Genomic DNA, 27,635 nt, shown 5'->3' on the forward strand with positions numbered 1-27,635 from the left:
TAACCACTCGCTGCAAAAAAAACATTTTTCTCCATGTCGTCTATAGTTCTTTTGCCAATCACCTTAAATCGGTGTCCTCTGGTTCTGGATCCTTTGGCTAGTGGGAACAGTTTCTCCTTATCTACTCTGTCCCAACCCCTTATGATTTTGAACACCTCTATCAATTCTCCTCTTAATCCTCTAATCACCACGGAGAACAGACACAGCTTCTCCAACCTATCCACGCAACTGAAGATTGTCATCTTTGGAACTATTCTTGTGAATCTTTTCTACACCTTCTCTAATGCCTTCACATCCTTACTAAAGTGTGGTGCCCAGAACTGGACACAATACACCAGTTGAAGCCGAATCAGTGTTCTCTGCAGTTTTATCATAACTTCCTAGTTCTTGTATTTCATGATGCATAGAATGAAACAGTTGAATGATCTCCTCTGGCCTTGGCTGCCTTGAGACTGTCCTACAGAGGCCCACATTCCCTGTGGCTTTGCATAACCTATTCTAAAGGGATTTCTCAGCAAGTGAGCTCTTACTGTGACAAATGAGGTTTAGATGTTTAACCAAAAAAAATGCACATACGCAGTTTCACACTAAACATATCTTTGCTTCAGCTGCATTGTACACGCAGGTTAGATACAGAGACAAAGCTCAGGAATTGCTGTTGTCCATATTGGTATCTGAGTATGCAGCACGTCCGTTTGATATACCTCTGTCTGCTATTTTCCTGGAGGCATTATCCTGCTTTCTATTAACTTGCTTAATGTCTCCCTTAAAGAAAGACTTACATTTACTGTATATTGTACCTTTTGTGACCTCGGGCCATCTCAAAGCACTTTGCAGCCAACCAAGTAATCTTGAAGTCAAGTCACCGTTGTAATACAGGAAAAGCGGCAGCCAATTTACTCACAGCAAGATCCCACAAACCGTAATGAGATAATGACCAGATAATCAGTTTTTTTTTCATGATGTTGGTTGAGGGACAAATATTGGCCCAGGGTACTGGGCGCATTTCCCTGCTCATCTTGCAAATTGTGGCCATGGGATCTTTTATATCCAATTGAGAGGGCAGACGGGGCCTCAGTTTCATGTCTCATCCAAAAGACGAGCATTAAATAGCGTACAGATGGAAGTCATGCAGCCGAGTTGATGCTAACCACCATGTATCTGCAGGCGGTGCAGACGACAGTCTGAATTAACATTGTACACGAGCAATTCTCTCCTGTTCTGATTTATTTTTCTTCTCTTCTGCTTCTATCTCTTTTGCTTCCTGCTTCTCTTTGCCTTCTTTATTACTTCCCTGTCCTCTTAATTATGGAATCATACACCACACGTGGAGGTCGTTCAGTCCATCAGGCCTGTGCTGGCCCTCTGCAAGAGCTCTCCACCTTTTCTTTTTCCTTCCTCTGTATGCTCCTCTGAACTGATATATTTGGATTGCACTCCTAATGAACTAAGAATCAGTCCATTAATTCCTTTGCTGAGCAGGATGTTTCATGCTGTGGGCACAGAATGCTTTGCACATTCCTGGTTTATTTTCTGTTTTTATGCCTTCCAAAAATTAAGGATTCTCAATTTTGCTGCCTTGTAGGGCATTGAGTCAAACAGACCATGAACGTCCCAGCTTTAACTCCTGGTCTCCTGCTTTATGACATTGGTAAAAGCCTGCCTAAGGCCCACCTCTTTGGCCAAGCCTTTGGTCACCTGCCCTAATATCTCCTTTTATGGCTTGGTGTCAACTCTAATTGGGTCCTGTAAAGCACCTTGGGATGTTCTATTATGTTAAAAGGCACTATATAAATGCAAGTTGTTGGTCTGAGTTACTTAATCTCAGATAGGGAGCAGCACAATTGCCACAGTTAGCCTCAGCTCCCTGTTCTCCCTCCTCCCCTCGCTTGTGCGCTTCCTCTCTCTCTCTCTCTCCCTCTCACTTTGCCCCGTGCATCACATAACGATAGCTAACCCTGAGCACAGAGATTCACCCCAGACCGAAAGCCAAATGATCACTCACGCTTGTCTCAGTGATGCACAAACTTAAGGCTGGGGGTACTTAGTATGGGGTGAGTTTACTTTTGTTACCTCAGTCAACAACAACAACTTACATTTATATAGCAACTGCAAAGCAATAAAATGTCCCAAGGTGCTTCGCAGGATCATTATGAAACAAAATATGGCACCGAGCCACATCAGGAGATATTAGGTTAGAAGACCAAAAGCTTGGTCAAAGAGGTAGGTTTTAAGGAGTGTCTTAAAGGAGGAAAGTGAGGTGGAGAAGCAGAGAGATGTAGGGAATGTATTCCAGAGCTTGGAGCCTAGGCAACTGAAGACACGACCACCAATGGTGGAGCAATTAAAATTGGGGATGTTCAAGAGGCCAGAATCAGAGGATCGCAAATATCTCAGAGTGTTGTGGGGCTGGAGCAGATTACAGAGATAGGGAGGGCCGAAGCCATTTAGGAATTTGAAAACAAGGATGCAAATTTTAAAAATCAAGACACTGGTTGGCTGGGAGCCAATATAGGTCAGTGAGCACAGGGGTGATAAGTGAATGGCACTTGGTGCAAGTTAAGATATGGGCAGCAGAATTTGGATGACCTCAGGTTTACAGAGGGTAGAATGTGGGAGACCAGCCAAGATTGCATTGGAATAGTCAAGTCTAGAGGTAGCGAAGGCATGAATGAGGGTTTGAGCAGAAGCTGAGTTGAGGTAGGAACGAAGTCGGGTGATTTTACAGAGGTGGTAATAGGCGGCCTTAGTGATGGCACAAAAGTGAGGTCGGAAGCTCATAATGGGGTTAAATATGACACCAAGATTGCGAACAGACTGTTTTAGTCTCAGACTGTTGCCAGGGAGAGGGATGGAGTCAGTAACTAGAGCGGGGATATTACTAAGTAACTACAAGTCAAAAGTACTTCTTTGACTGTAAAGCGCTTTGGGATGTCCTGAGGTTGTAAAAGACACTTTCGGAATCTGAGTTCTTTCCCTTTTATTGTGCCTTTATAGGCCCTCCTATAAGCTATCGCATTCTTCTGGTGTTAGCCGTAGCTCAGTGGGTAGCACTTTTGCCTCTGATTCTTAAAATTGGGAGTTCATGTCCCACACTAGAGGGTGACGCTCCCAGCACAGTGCTGAGGGAGTACTGCACTGTTGGAGCTGTTGTCTTTCAGATGAGATCTGAAATGGAGGCCCTGTGCCCTCTCAGGTGGGTATCAAAGATCCCATGGTACTATTTCAAGTTAAGAGTAGGGATGTTATCCCCAGTGTCCCGGGCCAATGTTTAATCTCTCAACAAACATCTCTAAAACAGTTGGTCTGATCATAATCATGTTGCTGTTTGTGGGAGCTTGCTGTGTGTTTGGCTACTGCATTTCCTACATTACAACAGTGACTGCACTTCAAAAGGACTTCTTTAGTGCAAAGCGCTTTGGGAGGTCTTGAGGTTGAGAAAGGCGCTATAGAAATGCGAGTTCTTTATCCTTTATATGGTCCCCTTTAAGATGTCTCTTTTCAAAGCTGAAACGCTGTAGTTTATGAAGTCACTGATCATCAACCATCCCTCTAACATCGTGCTTCAGTCGCTTTGCACCCCACCCTGGTCACTCACAATCAGCACAGTGATGTTTCAACGTGAATTATGTATGTCGAGCAAAGAAGATTAAGGGAAGATTTAACAGAAGTTTTAAAATTATGAAGGGTTTTGTGAGGATAGATAAGGAGAAAATGTTTACACTGGCAGGAGAGTCGGTAACCAGAGGACATAGAATTAAGATAAATGACAAAAGAACTAGCGGGGGGGGCGATGAGGAGAATATTTTTTACACAGTGAGTTGTGATCTGGAATGCACTGCCCAAAAGGGCAGTAGAAGCAGATTCAATAGTAACTTTCAAAAAGGAATTGGATAAATACTTGAAAAGGAAAGAATTGCAGGGGCTATGAGGAAAAAGTGCGAAGAGTGGGACTAATTGGATAGCTCTTTCAAAGAACCAGCACCAGCATAATGGGTGGAATGGCCTCCTTCGGTGCTGGATGACTCTGTGTAAAGAGAAACGTTCGCTGACACATTTTCAGCAAGACAACGCCTATTTTTGATAGGAGGGGAAAAAATAAATAAGTAAAAACATCACCTGAATAGACATGTGGACAAATATATTGCGCTGGGTCATATGTAAGATCAGATACAAGTATGGGGTAAATGGGGGAATTGTTCAAAGGAGCTGAAAGACTCACACTGGAGGGTATTTTCCTCTTTGATCTTTGAACGGTGAAAGGATTCCTTTGTGGGTGGTGAGCAATCAAGTAACAATGAAGGGATTGTGAAACAATATGAAACAATACTTATCATTAATTAATGAACATGATTGGCAAACTGACTTTGTAAGAGATTATAACACTGCCTCTGGGGGTACTAACGAGCATCATACCTTTTAAGATCTTAATCAAGAAAAGTTCTCTGTTATAAAAACAAAAAATGCTGGAAATACCCAACAGGTCTGGCAGCATTTGTAAAGAGGGAAGCAGAATTAACGTTTCAGGTCAGTGACCTTTCATCAGAACTGGCAAAGGTTAGAAATGTAATAGGTTTTAAGCAAATAAAGCAGGGGTGGGGCAAGATTTTGTCCCATTTCCTGAAATGATTAATTATCTCTTTGCAGAGGATGTATATTCCTAATGGTTACAGGATATAGTGTAGCGAATTTAATGCAGCTATCACTGAGATTCAGTCAAGCCATGGGCTTGTGAAGTCTTTCTACAATATAGAGAAGGAGGAACTGCTTTACACAGAGAGTGGTGAGAATGTAGAACTCGCTACCACAAGGAGCAGTTGAGGCAAATAGCATAGATACATTTAAGGGAAAGCTGGATAAGCATATTGAGGGAGAAAGAAATAGAAGGGTATGTTGCTGTGATTAGATGAAGAGGGATGGGAGGAAGCTCATGTGGAGCATGACCTCCATTTAACCCCATTCCCCAACTTAAACATTCATTTTCTTCACCACCGACGCACAGTGGCAGCAGTGTGTACCATCTACAAGATGCACTGCAGCAACTCACCAAGGCTGCTTCGACAGCACCTTCCAAACCCTCACTCTCTACCACCTAGTAGAACAAGAACAAACAGGCAGATGGGACACCATCATCTGCAAGTTCCCCTCCAAGTCATACACCATTCTGACTTGGAACTATATAATTGTTCCTTTGCTATTGCTGGGTCAAACTCCTGGAACTCCCTCCCAAACAGCACTGTGGGTGTACCTACCCCACATGGACTGTAACGGTTCAAGAAGGCTCACTTATTCTCCCTCAATAAGCTCACCACCACCTCCCAAGGGCAATTAGGGATGGGCAATAAATGCTGGCCTAGCCAGCGATGCCCACATCCCATGAACGAATAAAAACAAATAACCACCAGTATGTCTCTCTTGGGCCAAATTGCCTGTTGTGCTGTGAATCTTTGCAGTGCGATTTAACTTATGCCTCACAAATTGAGTTGAACAAAGTATGTAGATAGCCAGATCAATTTAGATAGCATTTATAAACCATTTCATCAACTACAGCTCACTCCGTTATTAATTCAACCTTAAAGTCCAGAGACACAACGTGATGATGCAAAGTCAGTTGATACTAAGTGAGTTATCTCTTGCATCCCCTCTCTGAGTCATGTGGCTCAGTTGGTAACACACTGACCTCTGAGTCAGAGGTTCTGGCTTTCAAGGCCCACTCCAGAGACTTTGAGCACAAAATCTAGATTGGTGCTCAGTGCAATATTGAGGGAGTGCTGCATTATCAGAGGTGCTGTCTTTCAGGTGAGATGTTAAATTGAGTTCTTCCCAGTGAATTAAACAATGTTTATCTTCAGTCAACATAATTAAAAACAAAAACAGATTGTCTGGTCATTATATAATTGCCATTTGTGTGATCTTGCTGTGCACAAATTATTTGCTGCGTTTCCTATATAACAACAGTGACTACACTTCAAAAGTATTTCATTGGCTGTGAAGCACTTTGGGACATCCTGAGGTTATGAAAGGTGCTATATAAATGCAAGACTTTCTTTCTAAACCTCTCTACCTCTCTTTCCTCCTTTAAGACACTCCTTAAAACCTACCTCTTTGACCAACTTGTCCTGTCCTAATAGCTCCTGATGTGGCTCGGTGTCAAATTTCTATCTGATGAGGCTCCTGCAAATTTCCTTGGGATGTTTTGCTCCATTAAAGGTACTATATAAATGCAAGCTGTTGTTGTGATGTGTGTAGTCAATGTTTCGGGGAAGTTATACACAACTCTTCTATCTCATTTTCTCCAAAGGAAATAAAAACAAATCTGCCAGACACTTTTCCACTATGGTTAGACCCCCTTTAAGAAAAGGGAGTTTTAGTTATTATTTTACGGTGTTGGTTCAGCCTCATTAGTCAAGGGCACACAATAGTTCTCCCTGTGAGGCATGCCTTTAAATCACAGTCGTTGTAACTGGGGATGAGTTTTTCTAATTAACACAGCAGGCCCCAATGATTTCATCAGGCAGAAGGCCCATTTGTAGCTCTGACGAGATATTGCTAAATTAATGGCTTTTTCACTGTCATCACTGGCTCGAGAACCAACACAGCACAGTAATAACAGAACTTAGTGCCAGCAACAAGCGTCCCCAGCTCAGGCAGATCAAAGCAGAGGCAGATTTAAGAGACTCCCTACCTAATCTTGGGGGCCTTAATCCCAACCTCAATAGAAGATTCCTAGCTGCAAGGCTTCATTACATAATATTTACAGCAAAGAAACAGGCCATTCAGCCCAACTCGTCCATACTGGTGTTTCTGCTCCAAATGAGCCTTCTCCCACCCTTTCTCTAACCCCAACAATATATCCTTCTATTCCTTTCTGACTCATGTGCTTATCTAGCTTCCCATCATATACAAATGAACCATAGAATCTTACAGCACAGAAGGAGGCCATTCAGCCTGTCATGCCTGTGCTTGTTTTTTTTGGCTGTTCTTGAGATAGATTGAGGGGGTGGGGGGCGGGTGGGGGGTGGAATCGTGCTAGGTTTTCCCTTCTGATCAGAATCTAGTGAGCCCTACTGGGAAGTGTGTGGGTGCATGTGCCAAGTGAGAACAGATTCTGAGCTCAACTACACTGCCCGCCCCCCCCCCCCCCCCTCAACCCCGCACAAGGTCAAATAGCCTACTGAAACTGTTGAGATCCACACGAGCAGTCAAGCTTCTGGGAGACACATCCTGAGAGTCAGCGCCTTTGGGAAATGAGGGAATTTCACAACTCTGCCTTGGCTATTTAATTCTCCCTAAACATCGGTGGGTCACTTCTGGAACAATCCATGACATCCTACCGCCCAACATTTCTCAGCATAAGCAAGAGCTCCTGATGTTTAGCAGGAGAGATGCTGTGACCATTTTGATTTGCAGGAAACTGCTGCAGTTCCTCCGTATTGTAAACTAAGATAATGTTTGACCTTCCTAATGGCATTTGGGATCTTGATAAACTATTTACTGCTTCGTTAAGGAGGGTTCTGCTTGGAACAGACTTCCATAAGCTTCAGATAAAAGCGGCCAATTTGCTGATTTTTATGACTTGGCCCATTTAGTCAGCCACTCAATTCAAACATATCTTAAACAAAATGCACCAAGACTTCACATGAAAGTCATTAGGAGCCTAAATGATTCTGCTCTTTAGGGGGTTTTGGCAAAGTTCCATGGATAATAGTGGATACTTTGGGAGATGTTACAAACAGAATGAGAGAGCTTGCAGTGTAACACAAGGTGAATGTAAGGCAGACATCGTAAACCACAGGGGCCAAACCTCAGGGAGTCTGTCCGTGTCATCTCAACCCCACACATGTAATACACATCAGAGCATCATAGAATACATCCAAAATCAGCAATTGGCCTTTCCTCCACTTAGCTTTTTTGCTGATAGTTGGCGAGGAAACAGGATGGAGAGGGGCTCCAGTGATTCCATCAGGTCTTGAGCTGTCAGCGTACAGGAGCCTCTGATAGTTTGTGAATGCTAACAAACCTCTCATGAAGTTGCTCATAGCGAATCGAAGGTTGTGTTGTTTGATGACTGGAGTGTTGGTGCTATTTTCCTACTAAAGTGTAGCTGTCCGTAACCTTAATGTGTCTGGGGTGTGTGCATATTTGTGTATATGCACTCTTTGTGTGTATATTAATGTTGCGTTTAGGTGTATATGTGTAGTCTGTGTATACATAGTGTGCATTATGTATATTTTGTCTGTATATGTATGTGTCTGGTGTGAGTGAAGTTTTACACAGTTTCCAGCCTCTCAATGTACTCTGGCGGGAGGGCCTTATACAGTGGCTTTTCTCCATTGAGCTTTGCAGCAGCTGCCCCAAGCTTTAGTGCGTCCCTCAGCACATAGTCCTGGACCTTGGAATGTGCCAGTCTGCAACACTCAGTCGTCGGCAGCTCTTTGCACTGGGAGATCAGCAAGTTTCGGGGCATGATCATATTGAATGGTGGAGCAAGTCTATTCCTGCCCCCAATTCTTATGTTCTTCGGCTACATTTGATTGCACATTTACATTACACTAACTGAACTCCCTCAAATTGATTCAACTTATACAGTGTGATGGATTGACAGCATCAAGGCCAACAAAAGTTGCAGCTATCTAAAAGTTGCAAAAGCATTCTGACTCTCTGCCTGCTGCCACTCGCGATGTGGCACCAAGTTTTTAAATGCCAAAAATATAGACAAGAAAAGCTGCTTTGCTGGTCTGTACAAGAATAGTCAAGTCAAAGTCAAAAACAGTACTGCAGTGCATGCTGTCTCTTGCCATAGGAACTGACTGTTTATGTCAGCCACAGGCGGTGCTTTGATTGCAGGGGCTACTGGAAAGCACATCTTGAAATGGTAACACTGGCAGCACAAAATACTCCTGTTTCCAGTGTAAAAATTGGTATACCTAAATGCCGTGGATACTGGAGCAGCACAGAGGCTGGAATTCTGCGGCGAGTGACTCACCTCCTGATTCCCCAGTGCCCGTCCACCACCTTCAAGACACAAGTCAGGAGTGTGATGGAATACTCTCCACTTGCCTGGATGGGTGCAGCTCCAACAACACTCAAGAAGCTCAACACCATCCAGGACGAAGCAGCCCGCTTGATTGGCACCCCGTCCACCACCTTAAACATTCACTCCTTCCATTACAGGCACATAGTGTACCATCTACAGCACTGCAGCAACTCACCAAGACTCCTTTGACAGCGCCTTCCAAATCTGCGTCCTCTACCACCTAGAAGGACAAGGGCAGCAGATGCATGGGAACACCACCACCTGCAAGGTCTACTCCAAGCCACACACCATCCTGACGTGGAACTATATTGCTGTTCCTTCACTGTTGCTGGGCCAAAGTCCTGGCACTCCCTCCCTATCGGCACTGTGGGAGTACCTACACCACATGGACTGCAGTGGTTCAAGATGGCAGCTCACCACCATCTTCTCAAGGGCAGTTAGGGATGGGCAATAAATGCTGCTGACACCCACATCCTGAGAATGAAGAGTAACAAAAATAATGCCCAGTGTTTAGGATCAGTGGTTGTGGCTGAGGTAATTCATTCTGTTACACAAGGTAAGAAGTAAACACAGCCAGTGAACAGAACAATCAGGGCACTGAAATGATTCAGCAGCTTGAGCACTGATTAAATGACACTAAAACAAAGTAGACAGTTGAATTAATAGAAATCCATGGTCTGGGTATTCTGCCAGTAGTCATAAACTAGTCCTTAGTAGAGTTATTTCTTGGCAACATAGATTGTTGGGGAGGGTTTTTTGTGCTTTGTCAGGAGCCCTTAATGTTGTCAGCTGCTCTGCAGTTAATTGAATTTTGTGTTTTTTGAATTGATTGAAGCTAAACTATCTTGTCTGTCAAAGTGTGGCCATCATTTTAGGTTCCAATGAATGTACAACACAGAAGCAGACCATACAGCCGAACAGATCCATTCCGATTTGGATGCTCCACACGAGCTTCCTCTCACCCTATCACAATAACCCTCTATTCCTTTCTCCATCAAGTGTTTATCTTGTTTCCCTTTGAATGCATCTATACTATTCACCTCAATTACTCCCTGTCGCAGTGAGTTCCACGGTCTCACCACTCTCTGAATGAAGAGGTTTCTCCTGAATTCCCCATTCGGTTCATTAGTGACTATCATATATTGATATGATATTGAGACTTGTCACCAAAAGGAAGAATGCGAGAGGTTGTTAAGATATGGTGATAAATCCCTCTGATTGGAATGGATAACCGTGAACGTGTTACCGAAGGATGGGTTTGCAGTGTTCCTCAAAGTATTGAACAGAGAAAGACTCCAACCAATGCATCTATTAACATCGTCGCTACATAAAACCACCACGGAGAAGAAAGGAAAGAATTGTTTTTGTATAACACCTTACCACATAGGAATTGCTAGGCGAGATAAGAACAAGGTCCGTCTAGTTCAACTTCTGCCATTCTTGACTAATCATAGCAATCAATCTCTATCAATTAGTGTGCAACAGACCCAGACATGGGGCGAGGAAAACCCTCAAATTGTGGAGAGCATTGGGAACCATGGGTGTTGAGTTATCTTTGTCCCTCCTAAGCACACTACACTCACCACATGTCACGTCTCAAAGTACTCCTATATCTCAAAAAGTTAATTTCTGAAAGAAATGATCTAATTTGCAATTAAATGAAGCAATAGTAACAGCTTCCACCGTCTTCCTAGGGAGGCTATTTCATAGATTGACACTTGCTCGCCGAAATATTGTTTCCACAAATTAATTTTGAAATTATCCCCTTCCAGCGCGGGCCGTGTCCTCTGTTCTGGACAACTGAAACAGCTTGTCATGGTCTAACATTACTTAGTCCCGTTTTGAATCCTAAAAACATTCAAATCACCCTTTCCCAATGACAGTGTGCTCAATTTATATCATTGCACTTTGTAATTCAATCACTCCATTCCTCAATGATTCTGTATCCTTTCAATAGCTGCAATATCTTTTATGTACTTTGTTAATCAGAACTGTGCATAGTATTCTAAGTGTGGTCGAACCAATGATTTATAATTCTATTAGAAATATCTCGAGAACACAGCCCTGTTTTTTTGGGATTTTTTTGGGATTTTCTTCTCCCTGCTGCTTTCACATGCGTTCAAATCCTCTGAAGAAGGAATTTTCCTCCACACAAGATCAGGGGGCAGGTTGTTCAACCTTGCCCGTCTAAGAGCGAAGTCCAAAGTACGGAAAGTCCTCATCAGAGAACTCCTCTTCGCTGACGATGCTGCTTTAACATCTCACACTGAAGAATGCCTGCAGAGTCTCATCGACAGGTTTGCGTCTGCCTGCAATGAATTTGGCCTAACCATCAGCCTCAAGAAAACGAACATCATGGGGCAGGATGTCAGAAATGCTCCATCCATCAATATTGGCGACCACACTCTGGAAGTGGTTCAAGAGTTCACCTACCTAGGCTCAACTATCACCAGTAACCTGTCTCTAGATGCAGAAATCAACAAGCGCATGGGTAAGGCTTCCACTGCTATGTTCAGACTGGCCAAGAGAGTGTGGGAAAATGGCGCACTGACACGGAACACAAAAGTCCGAGTGTATCAGGCCTGTGTCCTCAGTACCTTGCTCTACGGCAGCGAGGCCTGGACAACGTATGCCAGCCAAGAGCGACGTCTCAATTCATTCCATCTTCGCTGCCTTCGGAGAATACTTGGCATCAGGTGGCAGGACTATATCTCCCACACAGAAGTCCTCGAAGCGGCCAACATCCCCAGCTTATACACACTACTGAGTCAGCGGCGCTTGAGATGGCTTGGCCATGTGAGCCGCATGGAAGATGGCAGGATCCCCAAAGACACATTGTACAGCGAGCTCGCCACTGGTATCAGACCCACCGGCCGTCCATGTCTCCGTTATAAAGACGTCTGCAAACGCGACATGAAATCGTGTGACATTGATCACAAGTCGTGGGAGTCAGTTGCCAGCATTCGCCAGAGCTGGCGGGCAGCCATAAAGACAGGGCTAAATTGTGGCGAGTCGAAGAGACTTAGTAGTTGGCAGGAAAAAAGACAGAGGCGCAAGGGGAGAGCCAACTGTGCAACAGCCCCAACAAACAAATTTCTCTGCAGCACCTGTGGAAAAGCCTGTCACTCCAGAATTGGCCTTTATAGCCACTCCAGGCGCTGCTTCACAAACCACTGACCACCTCCAGGCGCGTATCCATTGTCTCTCGAGATAAGGAGGCCCAAAAGAAAGAAAGAAATATCTCCAATTGTGTTGCGTACAGTGAATAACTTTGAAGTGTACTGACTGTTATGTAAACAAGCATGGGAACTATTTCACACACACATCTCACAAACAGCAATGAGATCAATAGCTATTGCATTATAAACCATTTGTTCCACCAATCCGATCAACTGATTCTAATGTATAGCTTCCTCAGGGGTTACATTTTGTGTTTGGTGTAGTACTGAGTCATTACGGAGCTGAAAAATCCCAGGTTTGTTGCCAAGTTAGTGTTGCATTTCCTAATTTCAGCTGGGCTGCTACAAACAGCCTCTATAGGCCAGAGAGGAGAATAGCATGCATTAGGGTTCCGTTTTGGATCACTGCCCAGTGCTGGGGCTTCAATCTGATGCCTCCCATGGTGGGACAGCCTACCAATGATGCTCACTAAGTGGATTCATTCATGAGGAATGGTCTTTTGAGCGAGTTAACAAAATGAAACGTGTCAATTTAGTCCTCACCCTGTCCCCAGTGGGCATGGGCACACAGTGTAAAACTGGCACAGATAGACCATCAGAACACTTTACATTCTATATAGCACCAAGTCACATTTCTCATGGCACTTCACACTCACAGTGAATTACTTTCAAATGTAATGATTATTGGCGAGCCCAGCAGTCAGTTTGCTCACAACAAGATCCCAGCACCAGCAATAAGTTGAATGGCTTATTTTATTGATGTTGCTTGAGAGAGGAATATTAGCCAAGAAACTGGAAGAATTCCCAGCTCTTCCAATTGGTGCCATGAGATCTTTTAGCTTCCACCTGGATCACTGAAGCAGGACCCATGTTCAACATCTTGGGCTAAGGGATGGCACCGCTGACAGTGCAGCACTCTCTCAACACTGCACCCCAGTGTCAATCTACATTATGTGCTCAAGTCCTGGACTGAGGCTTGAACCTAGAACCTTCTGCTTCATTTCAAAGATTGAGACCATGAAAAAATCTATGAAAAATTGTTCCCATTTTGGCTGTATAAAATGTTGGTGGGTGGTTTGGTGAGTATTTACTATAACCAGGCCCAGTGCCATACAATTAGTGTTGTAACTTCTGTAAAGGGCTATTTTCTGTTTATAAATGAAGAGACGACATTAATTCTGTTTCTCTTTTCACAGATGCTGTCTGACCAGGTGAGTATTTCCAGCATTTCCTGTTATTATAGATAGTAGGGCAGCACAGTGGCACAATGGTTAGCACCGCAGCCTCTCAGCTCCAGAGATTCTGGGTTCTGCCTGTGCGGAGTTTGCAAGTTCTCCCTGTGACCGCGTGGGTTTTCCGCCGGGTGCTCCGGTTTCCTCCCACAGCCAAAGACTTGCAGGTTGATAGGTAAATTGGCCATTGTAAATTGCCCCTAGTGTAGGTAGGTGGTAGGGGAATTGAGGGAAGGTGGGGATGTGGTAGGAATATGGGATTAATGTAGGATTAGTATAAATGGGTGGTTGATGGTCGGCACGGACTTGGTGGGCCGAAGGGCCTGTTTCAGTGCTGTATCTCTAAATAAATAGATCTAACCTTGAGCTCTAAAATTTATTTTCATTACTTAGTACTGCCTTGAACCACTTCCAGCTGAAAAGTAATGGAAATTAAGAAGTGAAATCTTGGAACTCAGAAGAAATGATGCCACACCAAAACTGCTGAAAACAAGACTACATGTATCCTTAAGTCAATATTTATGCAATGTGATCTTGCCAGTGTTTAATATTTGTCTTCATACATTTTCCTGAGCAACTGTAACAATTTGGATTTTGTCTGAACTGAATTTCTTAATTTATAATAATTCTGTCATGTTAATTCCTGCATTTTTCTCAAAGCGTGACATTTCAGTAGCTGGTGTACTGAGCCAGTGTTGCCTTTTATGGTCCCCAGATCTTGCTATCTTTTAACTATGTTCTAGGTAAGTAAAAGGCACAGTTCAGATTGCAGGGGCTGTGAGGTCTCAAGAAAGTATCTCGCAGCAAAACCTGGAAATTGTAACTGTGTGCTCCAGTGCTGGTTTGGAGTCAGGCTGGTTACGTAACCTTAAACGGTGCAGCTTTTCAGAATTTGCATCTGCTGAAGACTGCTGAAAAAAAATGAGGAGAAAACCAAAATGGAAACATGTACATATATGGGTATTAAGAGTTCACATCGCCACTGATTAAGGGCAGATCATGTCATGATCATGTGATTGCCTCCAGCTGTCTAAGCTCTGGAATTCCCTCCTTAAATCTCTCCGCCTCTCTAACTTTCTCTCCCCCCCCCACTTTAAGACGTTCCTTAAAACTTCACTATATGACCAAGCTTTTGGTCACTTGTCCTAATATCTCCTTGTGCGACTCAGTGTTAATTTTTGCTTGATCATGCTCCTGTGAATCCTCTTGGGACATTTTCCTATGTTAAAGGTACTATATAAATGCAGGTTGTTGTATATAAAGAACGGCCTTGAGGAGGATGAACAGAGCAGGAGCAGTAAAGGAGAAAGGATCAGATGATTTAAACACTCGTGGTCACCTGTTGTCCAAAGGATTGTCAGTTCTCCTTTACTGGCTTGTTACGACATGTAACCAGTTGTAATAGATTATTAAAATTACTGATTGCTACCATATTGGTCGTCTCATCAATGTTAGTCTACTGTTACTATGGTCTTATAAAGTGTTAATCAGTAAAAGAAGTGGGGTGATTGTTATGTACAACCTCAAGCATTTTATGCTATTGTCAACAAGAGGGTACCTTCTAAGGTTTAAGTGTCATTCCATTCCCTTTGCATTGCGGAGGTTAGTCATACTCATGAATCAAAGGATTGAGATGGCCTTTGTCTCTCTTGGTCTGTTAGACACAAGGCGCTAACGGGCAACAACAGGAAGGCATGCTCCAGTTAGCTTTGAATACACTTATTAGAAAAGTGAACCTACACATGCAAAATAAGTGCGTTGCATCATTATTATTTTACTGTAAATGGAGGAACGTTGCAAATAGACCATTTCTCAATGCATTCCTGTCACTTTTACATCACATAAACGAGTTGTTTGCAGTCTGGTACCAGGTCGCACAAGAGTGCTTTTCAATGTCCCCTGTGAAGGGAGGAGAATGCTGAAATGTGTGATGTTTCAGGAGGTCGTGGCTGACTTTAAGCTTCAGAATCCTTTGCGCAGTGAGTGTCAGGAACGCCTGAAGCACGCGACTGGGTTCATCGACCCAGAGTTGGGCATCGGGCCTCGTTTCTGTAAAACCAGGGGAAGCTGCAGTTGCCAATTAGGGCAGCTCCTCCCGGTCAGGACCTTCCCAGGAAGCTCCTGGGTTGTGGGTCTTGATTGAATTGAAAAGAAGTGACTGAATGTCTGCATTGATCTAGTTTGTGGATTGATTTGCATTATTGGACAAAGGGTAATATAAGTCAACAGCAATTTGCACATTATATTCCCTGAATTTTTCTTATCAGTCTATCATCAGTCTATCTCTGCTGATTCATGATAGCAAGAGTCCAGTATATGATAAGCACTCATTGGGGTGAGGGTAGAAATCTCCTGGCGGTCGATTGTAACTTTGGCAGACAATTGGCAGAAACCACGGAGAAAATGGCTTAAATGGCATTCACGCCATTTCTCCATGGTTTCTATGAGCAGGAACAGGCTATTCAGCCCCTCGAGCCTGTTCCATCATTCAATCAGATCATGGCTAAATTCCTGTCAAAGTTGCAGCAGCTGCTCAGGGGAATCCCCAAAGAAAGTCCTCCTTGCCAGGAGTTTAAACCTGGATCATCACTGTGACAATAATGTATTTTTTCTGCATATCAGATGAATGATTTGAATTCCTTATGACTAATAATGGTACGCAAAGGATTAATGCAAACTTTTGTGAATTGTCTCTGCAAGGTACAAAAACACATTTGGTTCTAGCTGGTGAAAGTTGGCTTTATGAGCATCTGGGTCTTGGTTTCTATTGGAATTAAAGGTGGTTTTATTGCACTATTGTTGACTGAGGCTTTGGGTTGTACTTGTTTTGTCATTCCTTTGGTGACTGGATGGATGAAGCAATGGGCTAGAATTTTGCTGTCAAAGTTATGGTGAAGCTAATGGTGCTCTCCAGTATTTATTGGTAAATGGGGCAGTAGCTTCAGGCAAGGAGCAGATGCACGGTTAAATGCGGATATCCAAAGGTTGCACCCCCTGCATCATTAGCTTTGCAAAATGGCATTTCTCTGTCTGCCTCATCATTGATGAACATTGAGTTGTGTGAACATAAGAACATAAGTGCATGAGTAATAGAAGCAGCAGGCGGCCGTTTAGCTCTTTGATCCCGCTCCGCCATTTAGTAAGATCATGGCTGATCTTACAGCTGTTGTTGTATTTGAACGATCAATATAAGCTAAACTCGTGACAGATATTTAAGACCAGTAATTATTGGCATATGCATCCTTTTAATGATGTGATCGGTCTTATTGTCAATCAACCTCTCTGGTACAGAAAGTGTGGATTCTCATTCCTTCAGGTTGTGAATTGTTTTGGGAGATATTTGAAAAAGTTTTTTTCTCACTTTTGTTTACAGCCCTTTTTTCTCTCTCTCTTAATTCAATATTCCTTTCCCTGATTTTCAGTCTGTACCTGATTTGATATTGAATTCACCCCCTTTAATTCACCCTCCTTTTTAGTCCTTTCTCTGTTTATTTCCCAATCCTCAGATCTCATTAGTTAAGGCGATATCCTGTTGGTTGCCCTTTTCACTCTGGCCCTGGATGCCCTGTTTCCCTTGCAATGCCATTACCAGCTCGCACTTTCAGTAACTTACAAGGCAAATTATTTTTGAGCTGAAGGGTGCAGAGAGATGCTGTTAGATTTTTTAAAATTCATTTATGGGATGTTGGCGTTGCTGACGAGGCCATTTATTGCCCATCCTTAATTGCCTTTGAGAAGTTGGTGGTGAGCTGCTTTCTTGAACCACTGCAGTCCATGTGGATTATAGATTTCTATACAACTGAGTGGCTTTCTGGGCAATTTCAGAGAGCATTTAAGAGTCAACCTCATTGCTGTGGGTCTGGAGTCACAAAAAAGCCAGACTGGGTAAGGGCGGTAGATTTCCTTACCTGAAAGGCATTAGTAACCAGATGAGTTTTTAACCACAATCCAGTAGTTTCATGGTAACTTTTTAGTTCATATTTACTTAATTAACTGAATTTAAATTCCCCAGCTGCTGTGGTGGTGGGATTTAAACTCATGTCTCTGGGTTATTAGACCAGGTCTCTGTGTAACATAACCACTATGTTACAGCAAAATATTGCCCACTAGGTTTCAATAATCATAGATATTTCAACTGGAGGTTAAATATCTCTTACATTTGACCAACACTGGCCCACGAGCCAAATCTCCATCAAGGAAGGAGAAGGCAGTAACTGTCAGCCTTGCCTCATTAGTAGTGCTCTCACCTCTGAGTCACAAGGTTTAAGCCACTCTCTTGAGCATGTGATCCAGGTCTGTGCAGGCAGCAGGAGATTTGTAGTGGGCCACAATCCCCTACAAGGCCTAGGGGTCGATGAGCTGCTTGTCTTGTTTGTTGGTACTGCCCAGGGAGGCTCCCAATCTGTGCCAGGTTGACTGTTCTTGAACAATCCTCATTAATGCCTTTGTCAGCTCTAGACTTGACAATTACAACAGCTGGCCTCCCACCTTGCACCATCCATTAATAAGTTCATTTAAAACACTGCTGCCTGTATCCGAACGCTTCAGTTTTAAAATTGTCATCCTCGTTTTTCAAATCCCTCCATGACCATGCACCTGCTGTCTCTCTAATTTCCTCCAGCCCTCCAACCCCCCGGGATCTCTCTGCTTTTATAACTCTGTTCTCTTGTGCATCCCCCATTTTACTCACTCCACAATTGGTAGCCATGCCTTCAGTGGCCTAAGTCCTAAGCTCTGGAATTCCCTCCCAAAACCTCTCTGCCTCACTACTTCTCTCTCTCTATGACTCTAAGACGCTCCTTAAAACCTACTTCTTTGACCAAGCTTTTGGTCATCTGTCCTAATATCGTCTTGTGTGGCTCAGTGTCAAATATTGTTTTGATAAGCGTCCCTGTGAAGTGTCTTGGGACGTTCTACTACATTAAAGGCATTATATAAATGCAAGGTTTTGTATGTATATGCTGATGTTGGATGCGAATGTTGGGCTCAGTGATGAATTCCCACATGACTGAATATCTTGTTGGCTCTTGTGATCCAGATTCAAACTTATAGAATGGCAAATTGGGCAGATACCACAGTGGATCATACATCACAATGAGATCATGCGAAGCTGGCAGGGGTGGCGGGAGGGGGGGAGCGCAGGTGAGCAGAAATTGGAGAAGCTGGGGAGGGGAAAAGAGATGTGACAACAATATCACATTGGGAGAAATACATAAATATAGTTTTCACAACTGGTAAAAGCTTTTATCTGCTCTTTTGTTTGCCTTCATAGTTTTAGATGTTGTAATCTTTATGTTATAATAATGGTCTGTTTTCAACCTGTAAAATTCTTCCTCTTTCAGCTGGTCTCCAACGTGCTGATCTTCTCCTGCACCAACATTGTTGGGGTCTGCACCCATTACCCAGCGGAGGTGTCCCAGAGGCAGGCATTTCAGGAGACGCGCGAGTGCATCCAGGCTAGATTGCACTCACAGAATGAAAACCAACAGCAGGTAAGAATCCAGACGTCAGTGTTAAATGGGGCCACGTGTGCTGATTACAAAGGCCAAGAAAACACCTCGTAACAGGAAGACTTGTATTTTCATATCACACCTTTCACGATCACAGAACGTCCTAAAGTGCTTTAGAGTCATGGAGTCGTAGAGTTATACAGCACAGAAACAGGCCCTTCAGCCCACTGTGTCTGTGCCGGCCATCAAGCACCTATCTATTCTAATCCCATTTTCCAGCACTTGACCCGTAATCTTAGATTAGATTTTAGATTAGATTAGATTAGAGATACAGCACTGAAACAGGCCCTTCGGCCCACCGAGTCTGTGCCGAACATCAACCACCCATTTATACTAATCCTACATTAATCCCATATTCCTACCAAACATCCCCACCTGTCCCTATATTTCCCTACCACCTACCTATACTAGTGACAATTTATAATGGCCAATTTACCTATCAACCTGCAAGTCTTTTGGCTTGTGGGAGGAAACCGGAGCACCCGGAGGAAACCCACGCAGACACAGGGAGAACTTGCAAACTCCACACAGGCAGTACCCAGAATTGAACCCGGGTCCCTGGAGCTGTGAGGCTGCGGTGCTAACCACTGCGCCACTGTGCCGCCCTGCTTGTATGCTATGACGTTTCAAGTGCTCATCTAAATACTTCTTAAATGTTGTGAAGGTTCCTGCCTCTACCACCCCTTCAGGCAGTGTGTTCCAGATTCCAACCACCCTCTGGGTGAAAACGGTTTTCCTCAAAACCCCTCTAAACCTCCTGCCCCTTGCCTTAAATCTATGCCCCCTGGTTATTGACACCTCCGCTAAGGGAAAAAGTTCCTTCCTATCTAACCTATCAATGCCCCTCATAATTTTGTATACCTCAATCAGGTCCCCCCTCGGCCTTCTCTGCTCTAAGGAAAACAACCCGAGCATTTTCAGTCTCTCTTCATAGCTGAAATGCTCCAGCCCAGGCAACATCCTGGTGAATCTCCTCTGCACCCTCTCCAGTGCAATCACATCCTTCCTATAGTGTGGTGCCCAGAACTGTACACAGTACTCCAGCTATGGCCTAACTATCATTTTATACAGCTCTCTGCTCTTATATTCTATGCCTCAGCTAATAAAGGCAAGTATCCCATATGCCTTCCTAACCACCTTATCTACCTGTGCTGCTGCCTTCAGTGATCTATGGACAAGTACACCAAGGTCCCTCTGACCCACTGTACTTCCGAGGGTCCTACCATCCATTGTGTATTCCCTTGCCTTGTTAGTCCTCCCCAAATGCATCACCTCACACTTATCAGGATTAAATTCCATTTGCCACTGCTCCGCCCATCTTACCAGCCAATCTGTATCGTCCTGTAATCTAAGGCTTTCCTCCTCAGCCAATATATAGCCAATTAAGTACTTACTGAAGTGTTGTCACTGTTGTAAACACAGAGCCAATTTTGTGCATAGCAAATTCTCACAAACAGGAATATGATAAAGACCAGAATATATGTTTTTATAAGTTGAGGGATAATTATTTGCCAGAATAGTGTTATGGAAATTTTCACATCCACGTGAGAGGACAGACAGTCAGTTTAGCATCTCATGTGGAAAAGTGCACCTCCAACAGTGCGACACTCCCTCAGTGCTGCACTGGAGTCTCAGGCTGAATCAAGTGCTTAAATCTCTGGAGTGGGACTTGAATTCACAACCTGTGATTCAGAGTTGAGTCTGCTACCAGCTGAAGGCTGACACAGTGGAAGAGAGGTTGAGTTCCACCATCGAGTTTAGGAAGGGTTGAGTAAGACACTCGTGGGATATACCCCCAGAGTTCCGATTGGAGAACTGGCACAATAGTGTTGCAAAAATGACCACAACAACTTGCATTTATATAGCACCTTTAATATCGCAAAACATTCCAAGGTTCTTCACAGGAGTGAAATCACTCAAAAATTGACACTGAGCCAAAGAAGGAGAAATTAGGACAGGTGAGGTAGGTTTTAAGGAGTTTTTTTTATTCGTTCGCGGGTTGCGGGCATCGCTGACTAGGCCAGCATTTATTGCCCATCCCTAATTGCCCTTGAGAAGGTGGTGGTGAGCTGCCTTCGTGAACCGCTGCAGTCCTTGGAGTGTAGGTGTACCCACAGCAATTGTAATGCCATTGAATGTCAAGGGGAGACAGTTAGATTCTCTCTTGTTGGAGATGGTCATTGTCTGGCACTTGTGTGGCACGTATTTTACTTTCCACTTATTAGCCCAAGCCTGGATGTTGTCCAGGTCTTGCTGCATCTGGACACGGGCTGCTTCAGTATCTGAGGAGTCGCGAATGGTGCTGAACATCATGCAGTCATCAGTAAACATCCCCACTTCTGCCCTTATGATGGAGGGAAGGTCATTGATGAAGCAGCTGAAGATGGTTGGGTCTAGGACACAACCCTGAGGAACTCGTGCAGTGGTGTCCTGGGACTGAGGTGATTGACCTCCAACAACCACAACCATCTTCCTTTATGCTAGGTACGACTCCGACAAGTGGAGAGTTTTCCCTGATTCCCATTGACTCCAGTCAAGGAGCTCACTCAAGCAGGTCACTCTCACCTCACCTCTTGAGTTCAGCTCTTTTGTCCATGTTTGGACCAAGGCTGTAATGAGGTCAGGAGCTGAGTGGCCCTGGGTGGAACCCAAACTGAGCGTCAGTGAGCAGGTTATTGCTGATCAAGTGCCGCTTGATAGCACTGTCGACGACCCCTTCCATCACTTTGCTGATGATCAGGAGTAGACTGATAGGGCGGTAATTGGCCAGGTTGGATTTGTCCTGCTTTTTGTGTGCAGGACATACCTGGGCAATTTTCCACATTGCCGAGTAAATGCCAGTGTTGTAGCTGTACTGGAACAGCTTTGCTAGGGACGCAGATAGTTCTGGAGCACAAGTCTTCAGTACTAGTGCCGGAATGTTGTCAGGGCCCATAGCTTTTACAGTATCCAGTGCCTTCAGCCATTTCTTGATTTCACATGGAGTGAATTGGATTGGCTGAAGACTCGCATCTGCTCCCTTGTCGTAAAGGAGGAAAGAGTGGTGGAGAGGCAGAGAGATTTAGGGAGGGAATTCTAAACTTATGACCTAGGTGGCTGAAAACACGACTGCCAATGTTGGAGTAAAGGAAGGTTGGGATGCACAAGAGGCCAGAGTTGGAGGAAAGCAGAGACCTCAGAGGATTGTAGGGCACAGAGGGGGTTACAGAGATAGGAACGGGTGAGGACATGGAGGGATTTAAAAACTAGGATGAGAATTTTAAAATAGAAGATGTTGAAGGAGGATGGTGTGCTCAACCATGTCAGACTGGTCAAGAAGGACAAGGAGGAATGGTTTCCCATGACCATAATTACATATGACACCATTTGTGATTTTGACTGTGGTCATTTCAGTGTTGTGATGGGATCCAAACATGGAATAATGGGAAGGTTGGGCGTGAATTTGGAAGGCAACAACACATTCAAGGACTTTGGAAAGGAAAAGACAGTTGTTGGTGGAGCAGTAGTTTGCAAGGACAGAGGGTTCTAGGGTGGGTAATTGAGGAAGGGGTTGATGATGGCAGATTTGAAGGGGATGAGGACAGTACCTGAGGAAAGGGAACCATTAACGATATCAGCTAACGTGGGGGCCAGGAAGGGAAGTTGGGTGGTCAACAGTTTGGGGAGGAATCGAGTCGAGGGAGCAGGAGGTAGGTTTCATTGACATGATCAGCTCGGAGAGATAGGAAAGAAACTAGAAAAAGATGCGGGTTCAGGGCTAGGGCAGGGGGATCTTTAGGGGAAGTTTGGTCTGGTGGGCTAGGGGTTGGAGGCGAAGTGGCAGAGGCAGTTGAATGGATTGTCACAATATTAGTGGCAAAGGGCAAAGAAGTCCATGAGCTCCTCGCACTTGTGGTTGAAGGTGAGGCTGGAGGGAGTGGGAGGAGGGTTTAAGGAGACAGTTGATAGCACGGAAAAAGAAGGCGGAGTTCTCTCTGCATTTTAGGGTGAAAATAGTGAGCAGTTCGACAGAGGAGAGTAGGGGGCAAATTTGGGGGCTGTACCAAGGGGGACGTACTAAGGGTGGGCAAGTGTAAGGGATTTACTGGGGGAAAGATGGAACAAAGAACAAAGAAAATTACAGCACAGGAACAGGCCCTTCGGCCCTCCAAGCCTGCGCCGATCCAGATCCTCTATCTAAACGTCGCCTATTTTCTAAGGGTCTGTATCTCTTTTCTTCCTGCCCATTCATGTATCTGTCCAGATACATCTTAAAAGACGCCATCGTGCCCGCATCTACCACCTCCGCTGGCAACGCTTTCCAGACACCCACCACCCTCTGCGTAAAGAACTTTCCACGCATATCCCCCCTAAACTTTTCCCCTTTCACTTTGAACTTGTGTCCTCTAGTAATTGAATCCCCCACTCTGGGAAAAAGCCTCTTGCTATCCACCCTGTCTATACCTCTCATGATTTTGTACACCTCAATCAGGTCCCCCCTCAACCTCCGTCTTTCTAATGAAAATAATCCTAATCTACTCAACCTCTCTTCATAGCTAGCGCCCTCCATAGCAGGCAACATCCTGGTGAACCTCCTCTGCACCCTCTCCAAAGCATCCACATCCTTTTGGTAATGTGGCGACCAGAACTGCACGCAGTATTCCAAATGTGGCCGAACCAAAGTCCTATACAACTGTAACATGACCTGCCAACTCTTGTACTCAATACCCCGTCCGATGAAGGAAAGCATGCCGTATGCCTTCTTGACCACTCTATTTACCTGCGTTGCCACCTTCAGGGAACAGTGGACCTGAACACCCAAATCTCTCTGGACATCAATTTTCCCCAGGACTTTTCCATTTACTGTATAGTTCACTCTTGAATTGGATCTTCCAAAATGCATCACCTCACATTTTCCCTGATTGAACTCCATCTGCCATTTCTCTGCCCAAATCTCCAATCTATCTATATTCTGCTGTATTCTCTGACAGTCCCCTTCACTATCTGCTACTCCACCAATCTTAGTGTCGTCTGCAAACTTGCTAATCAGTCCACCTATACTTTCCTCCAAATCATTAATGTATATCACAAACAACAGTGGTCCCAGCACGGATCCCTGTGGAGATGAGGATGTGACTGTGCAGGTCAGTAGATGCAGAACAAGAAAAATTTGAAGCCGCTCAATTCGAAATTCAAAGATAATTCAAATTTATATTGTGCTCTTCAAAAAGCAGTTTTATTCCAATTGATCAATTCAAGTCATTGAATAATTCAGATTTTACTTTGAGCAACAATGTCTAATTATCAGTAAACTGCAGCACACAGAGGGAAAAGTGGGTGTATCAAATTGTGCTAAACACCTGAATAATTCATACGATAGGTTTAAATTATATGAATAATGAATGTTTCTCAAAAACCACTTATGAATATGTTAAATGAGCATGTAAGGGAAATATTTAACACTAATAGGATTCAGGCGGCAGCTCAGGTGTGAGAATTGGCCAAGGACCCAAACTAAGGAGATGACAAATCTGCCAGAGTTCTAAGCTCCTGGAACCTCTCATGGTAGTCTGAATGTCTGAGGAGGACAGGATTCTCAATAACACTCAATGCACAGATAGAAGAAAAGAACTTGTATTTATATAGCGCCTTTCATGACCTCAGGATTCACAAGACCTGGACAACATCCAGGCTTGGGCTGATAAGTCGCAAATAACATTCGATTTACACAATTGCCAAGCAATGACCATCTCCAACAAGAGAGAATCTAACCATTTCCCCTTGACAGTCAATGGCATTACCACTGCTGAAGCCCTGACTATTAACATTCTGGGGCTACCATTGACCAGAAACTGAACTGGAGCAGACATATAAATACCATGGCTACAAGAGCAGGTCAGAGGCTAGTAATTCTGCGGCGAGTAACTCACCTCCTGACTCTCCAAAGCCTGTCCACCATCTACAAGGCATAAGTCAGGAGTGTGATGGAATACTCTCCACTTGCCTGGATGGATGGAGCTCCAACAACACTCAAGAAACTCGACACCATCCAGGACAAAGCAACCTACTTGATTGGCACCCCATCCACAAACATTCACTCCCTCCACCACCGACGCTCAGTGGCAGCAGTGTGTACCATCTACAAGATGCACTGCAGCAACATACCTTCGAAGCACCTTCCAAACCCGCGACCTCTCCCTGGAAGGACAAGGACAGCAGATGCATGGGAACGCCACCACCTGCAAGTTCCCCTCCAAGCCACACACCATCCTGACTTGGAACTATATCACCATTCCTTCACTGTCGCTGGGTCAAAATCCTGGAACTCCCTCCCTAACAGCACTGTGGGTGTATCTACCCCACATAGACTGCAGCGGTTCAAGAAGGCAGCTCACCACCACCTTCTCAAGGGCAATTAGGGATGGGCAATAAATGCTGGCCTAGCCAGCGACGCCCACATGCCATGAATGATTAAAAATATTTTTTTTTTAAGAATGTCCCAAAATGCGTTACAGCCAATGAAGTATGTTAAACATGCATAGAACCTTGGTTTGACCACACTTGGAGTACTGTGCACAGTTCTGGTCTCCATGTTACAAAAGGCCCCAGAGACGGTGCAAAAAAGATTTCCTAGAATGATACCAGAACTGAGAGGTTACACCTATCAGGTAAGATTGAACCGGCTGGGACAGAAAAGATTGAGGGATGAGCTGATAGAGGTCATTAAGATTATGAAAGGGTTTGATAGGGTAGATGCAGAGAAAGTGTTTCCACTTGCAGGTGAGACCTTAATTTGGGATCATAGGTGTAAGATAGTTCACTGGGGAATTCAGGAGGAACTTCTTTACCCAGAGAGTGTTTAGAATGTGGAACTCGCTACCACAGGGAGTGGTTGAGGTGAATAGTATAGATGCCTTTAAGGGGAAGTTAGATTTGCACTTGAGGAAGAAAGGATTAGAAGGATATATTAATAGGTTGGATGAAGAAGGGTGAAAGGAAGTTTGTGAGGAGCATAAAGATTGTCAGGTCAAAAGGTCTGTTTCAGTGCTGTAAATACTCTGTAATACTTTGTAAAGTACTTTTGAAGTGGTGTCACTTCATGGAAGAGCAGGGGAGTTCCACCCAGTGTCCTGGCCAACATTACCAAAATCAGGGAGAGACATTGGCATAGTGGTAATGTCACTGAGCTCGTAATCCAGTCTAATGTTCTGGGGGTATGGGTTCAAATCCCACCAAGGTAGCTGGTGGGATTTGAACTTAATCAATAAAAATATGAAATTTAAAGCTAGTCTCAGTAACGGTGTCAAGAAACTCTCATCAATTGTAGTAAAAACCCATCTGGTTCACTAATGCCCTTTAGGGAAGGAAATCTACAGTCCTCACCTGGTCTGGCGTACATGTGAATCCAGACCATTTGACTCTTAAAAGCTCTCTGAAATGCCAAAGCAACCCACTCACTTATTAAGGGCAATTAGGGATGGGCAACAAATGCCTGCGACGCCCACATCCCAAAAAAGATGATCTAGTCATTATCTCATTGCTGTTTGTGGGATCTTGCTGTGCATAAATTGGCTGTTGTGTTTCCTACATTACAACTGTGGCTACACTTCAAAAAGTACTTAATTGGTTATAAAGTGCTTTGGGATGTCCTGAGATCATGAAAGGTGCTAAGTAAAATTATTTTTTTTAATTTTACCGAATAGCCCTACATGTGTGGCCTCCCTGATGGTTATTTTGCGACCCTTTACCTGTGAAGGTCTCAGACTCGATCCTTGGTCTGTGCTGAGTGAGCTGGTTGCAGTCAGTCAGGATGCTACAGCTAGGCCTGGTGTGCCTTGACCAGAGAGAGGGGAGAAAGATCGGGCCTAGTCCCTGTTCCAGATTACGTGCCGGATTGAGTTTCCAAGTGTTTCCAGCCAACGCGTTCAGGAGCGAAAGGAAGAATGTTGGAGAGGAATTCCTTACCTTGGTTGACCATTTAAATTGCTTCCTCCCCGCACAGGAACGACTCCTGTTGTCAGTGCTTCCGCGGCACGTTGCCATGGAGATGAAGGCCGACATTAACGCAAAACAGGAGGACATGATGTTTCACAAGATTTACATACAGAAGCACGACAATGTCAGGTAGGTGATGCCACCTTTGCCATTGGTATCTCAACCTGGTCTCTGCGTGTTGCCAATTCATCAATATCACCATGCGTTATAGAGGATTAGAAAGGGCAGTGACTGCATGGATATGAAATTGGCTGAGGCTGAAAGCTATCCAGAAGTAAACAGTTGTTTATCAGATCAGAGGAAAGTATACAGTGGTGTCCCCCAAGACAGTAGTATTAGGATCACTGCACTTTTTGGTACTTATTATTGATACTTTTGATATTCATTAATGAATAATGAGTATGATGGGTACAATTTCAAACAAACTGAGATGAAAGTCTGGAAATGTAGTAAACAATCAGGAGGACATCGACAGACTGGTGAAATGGGCAGGCGCATGGCAGATGAAATTTAACGCAGGGAAGTGTTAAGTGATACATTTTGTTGGTAAGATTGAGGAGAGGCAATATAAAATAAATGGTGCAATTTAAAGGAGGTGCAGGAACAGAGAGACCTGGTAGGCGTGTGTGCACAAAATCTTGAGGGTGGCAAGACACACTGAGAAGGCATATGGGATTCTGGGATTTAGAGTATATGCTAAATC

At 44.2% G+C, this 27,635-nt stretch overlaps 1 protein-coding gene across 4 annotated transcripts in view; it reads left to right on the forward strand.

The window, feature by feature from the left end:
* adcy5 (adenylate cyclase 5) overlaps positions 1 to 27,635 on the forward strand; it is a 481,143-nt gene that overhangs the window by 286,421 nt on the left and 167,087 nt on the right. For all 4 annotated transcript variants that reach the window (XM_068034839.1, XM_068034838.1, XM_068034836.1 and 1 more), the window contains exons 2-3: positions 18,791 to 18,940; positions 26,940 to 27,061. In XM_068034839.1, the coding sequence (XP_067890940.1) occupies positions 18,791 to 18,940; positions 26,940 to 27,061 (272 nt within the window). The remainder of the gene's footprint in view (positions 1 to 18,790; positions 18,941 to 26,939; positions 27,062 to 27,635) is intronic.

The sequence above is a fragment of the Heterodontus francisci genome, chromosome 7 (assembly GCF_036365525.1).
Source record: "Heterodontus francisci isolate sHetFra1 chromosome 7, sHetFra1.hap1, whole genome shotgun sequence".
Taxonomy (NCBI): domain Eukaryota; kingdom Metazoa; phylum Chordata; class Chondrichthyes; order Heterodontiformes; family Heterodontidae; genus Heterodontus; species Heterodontus francisci.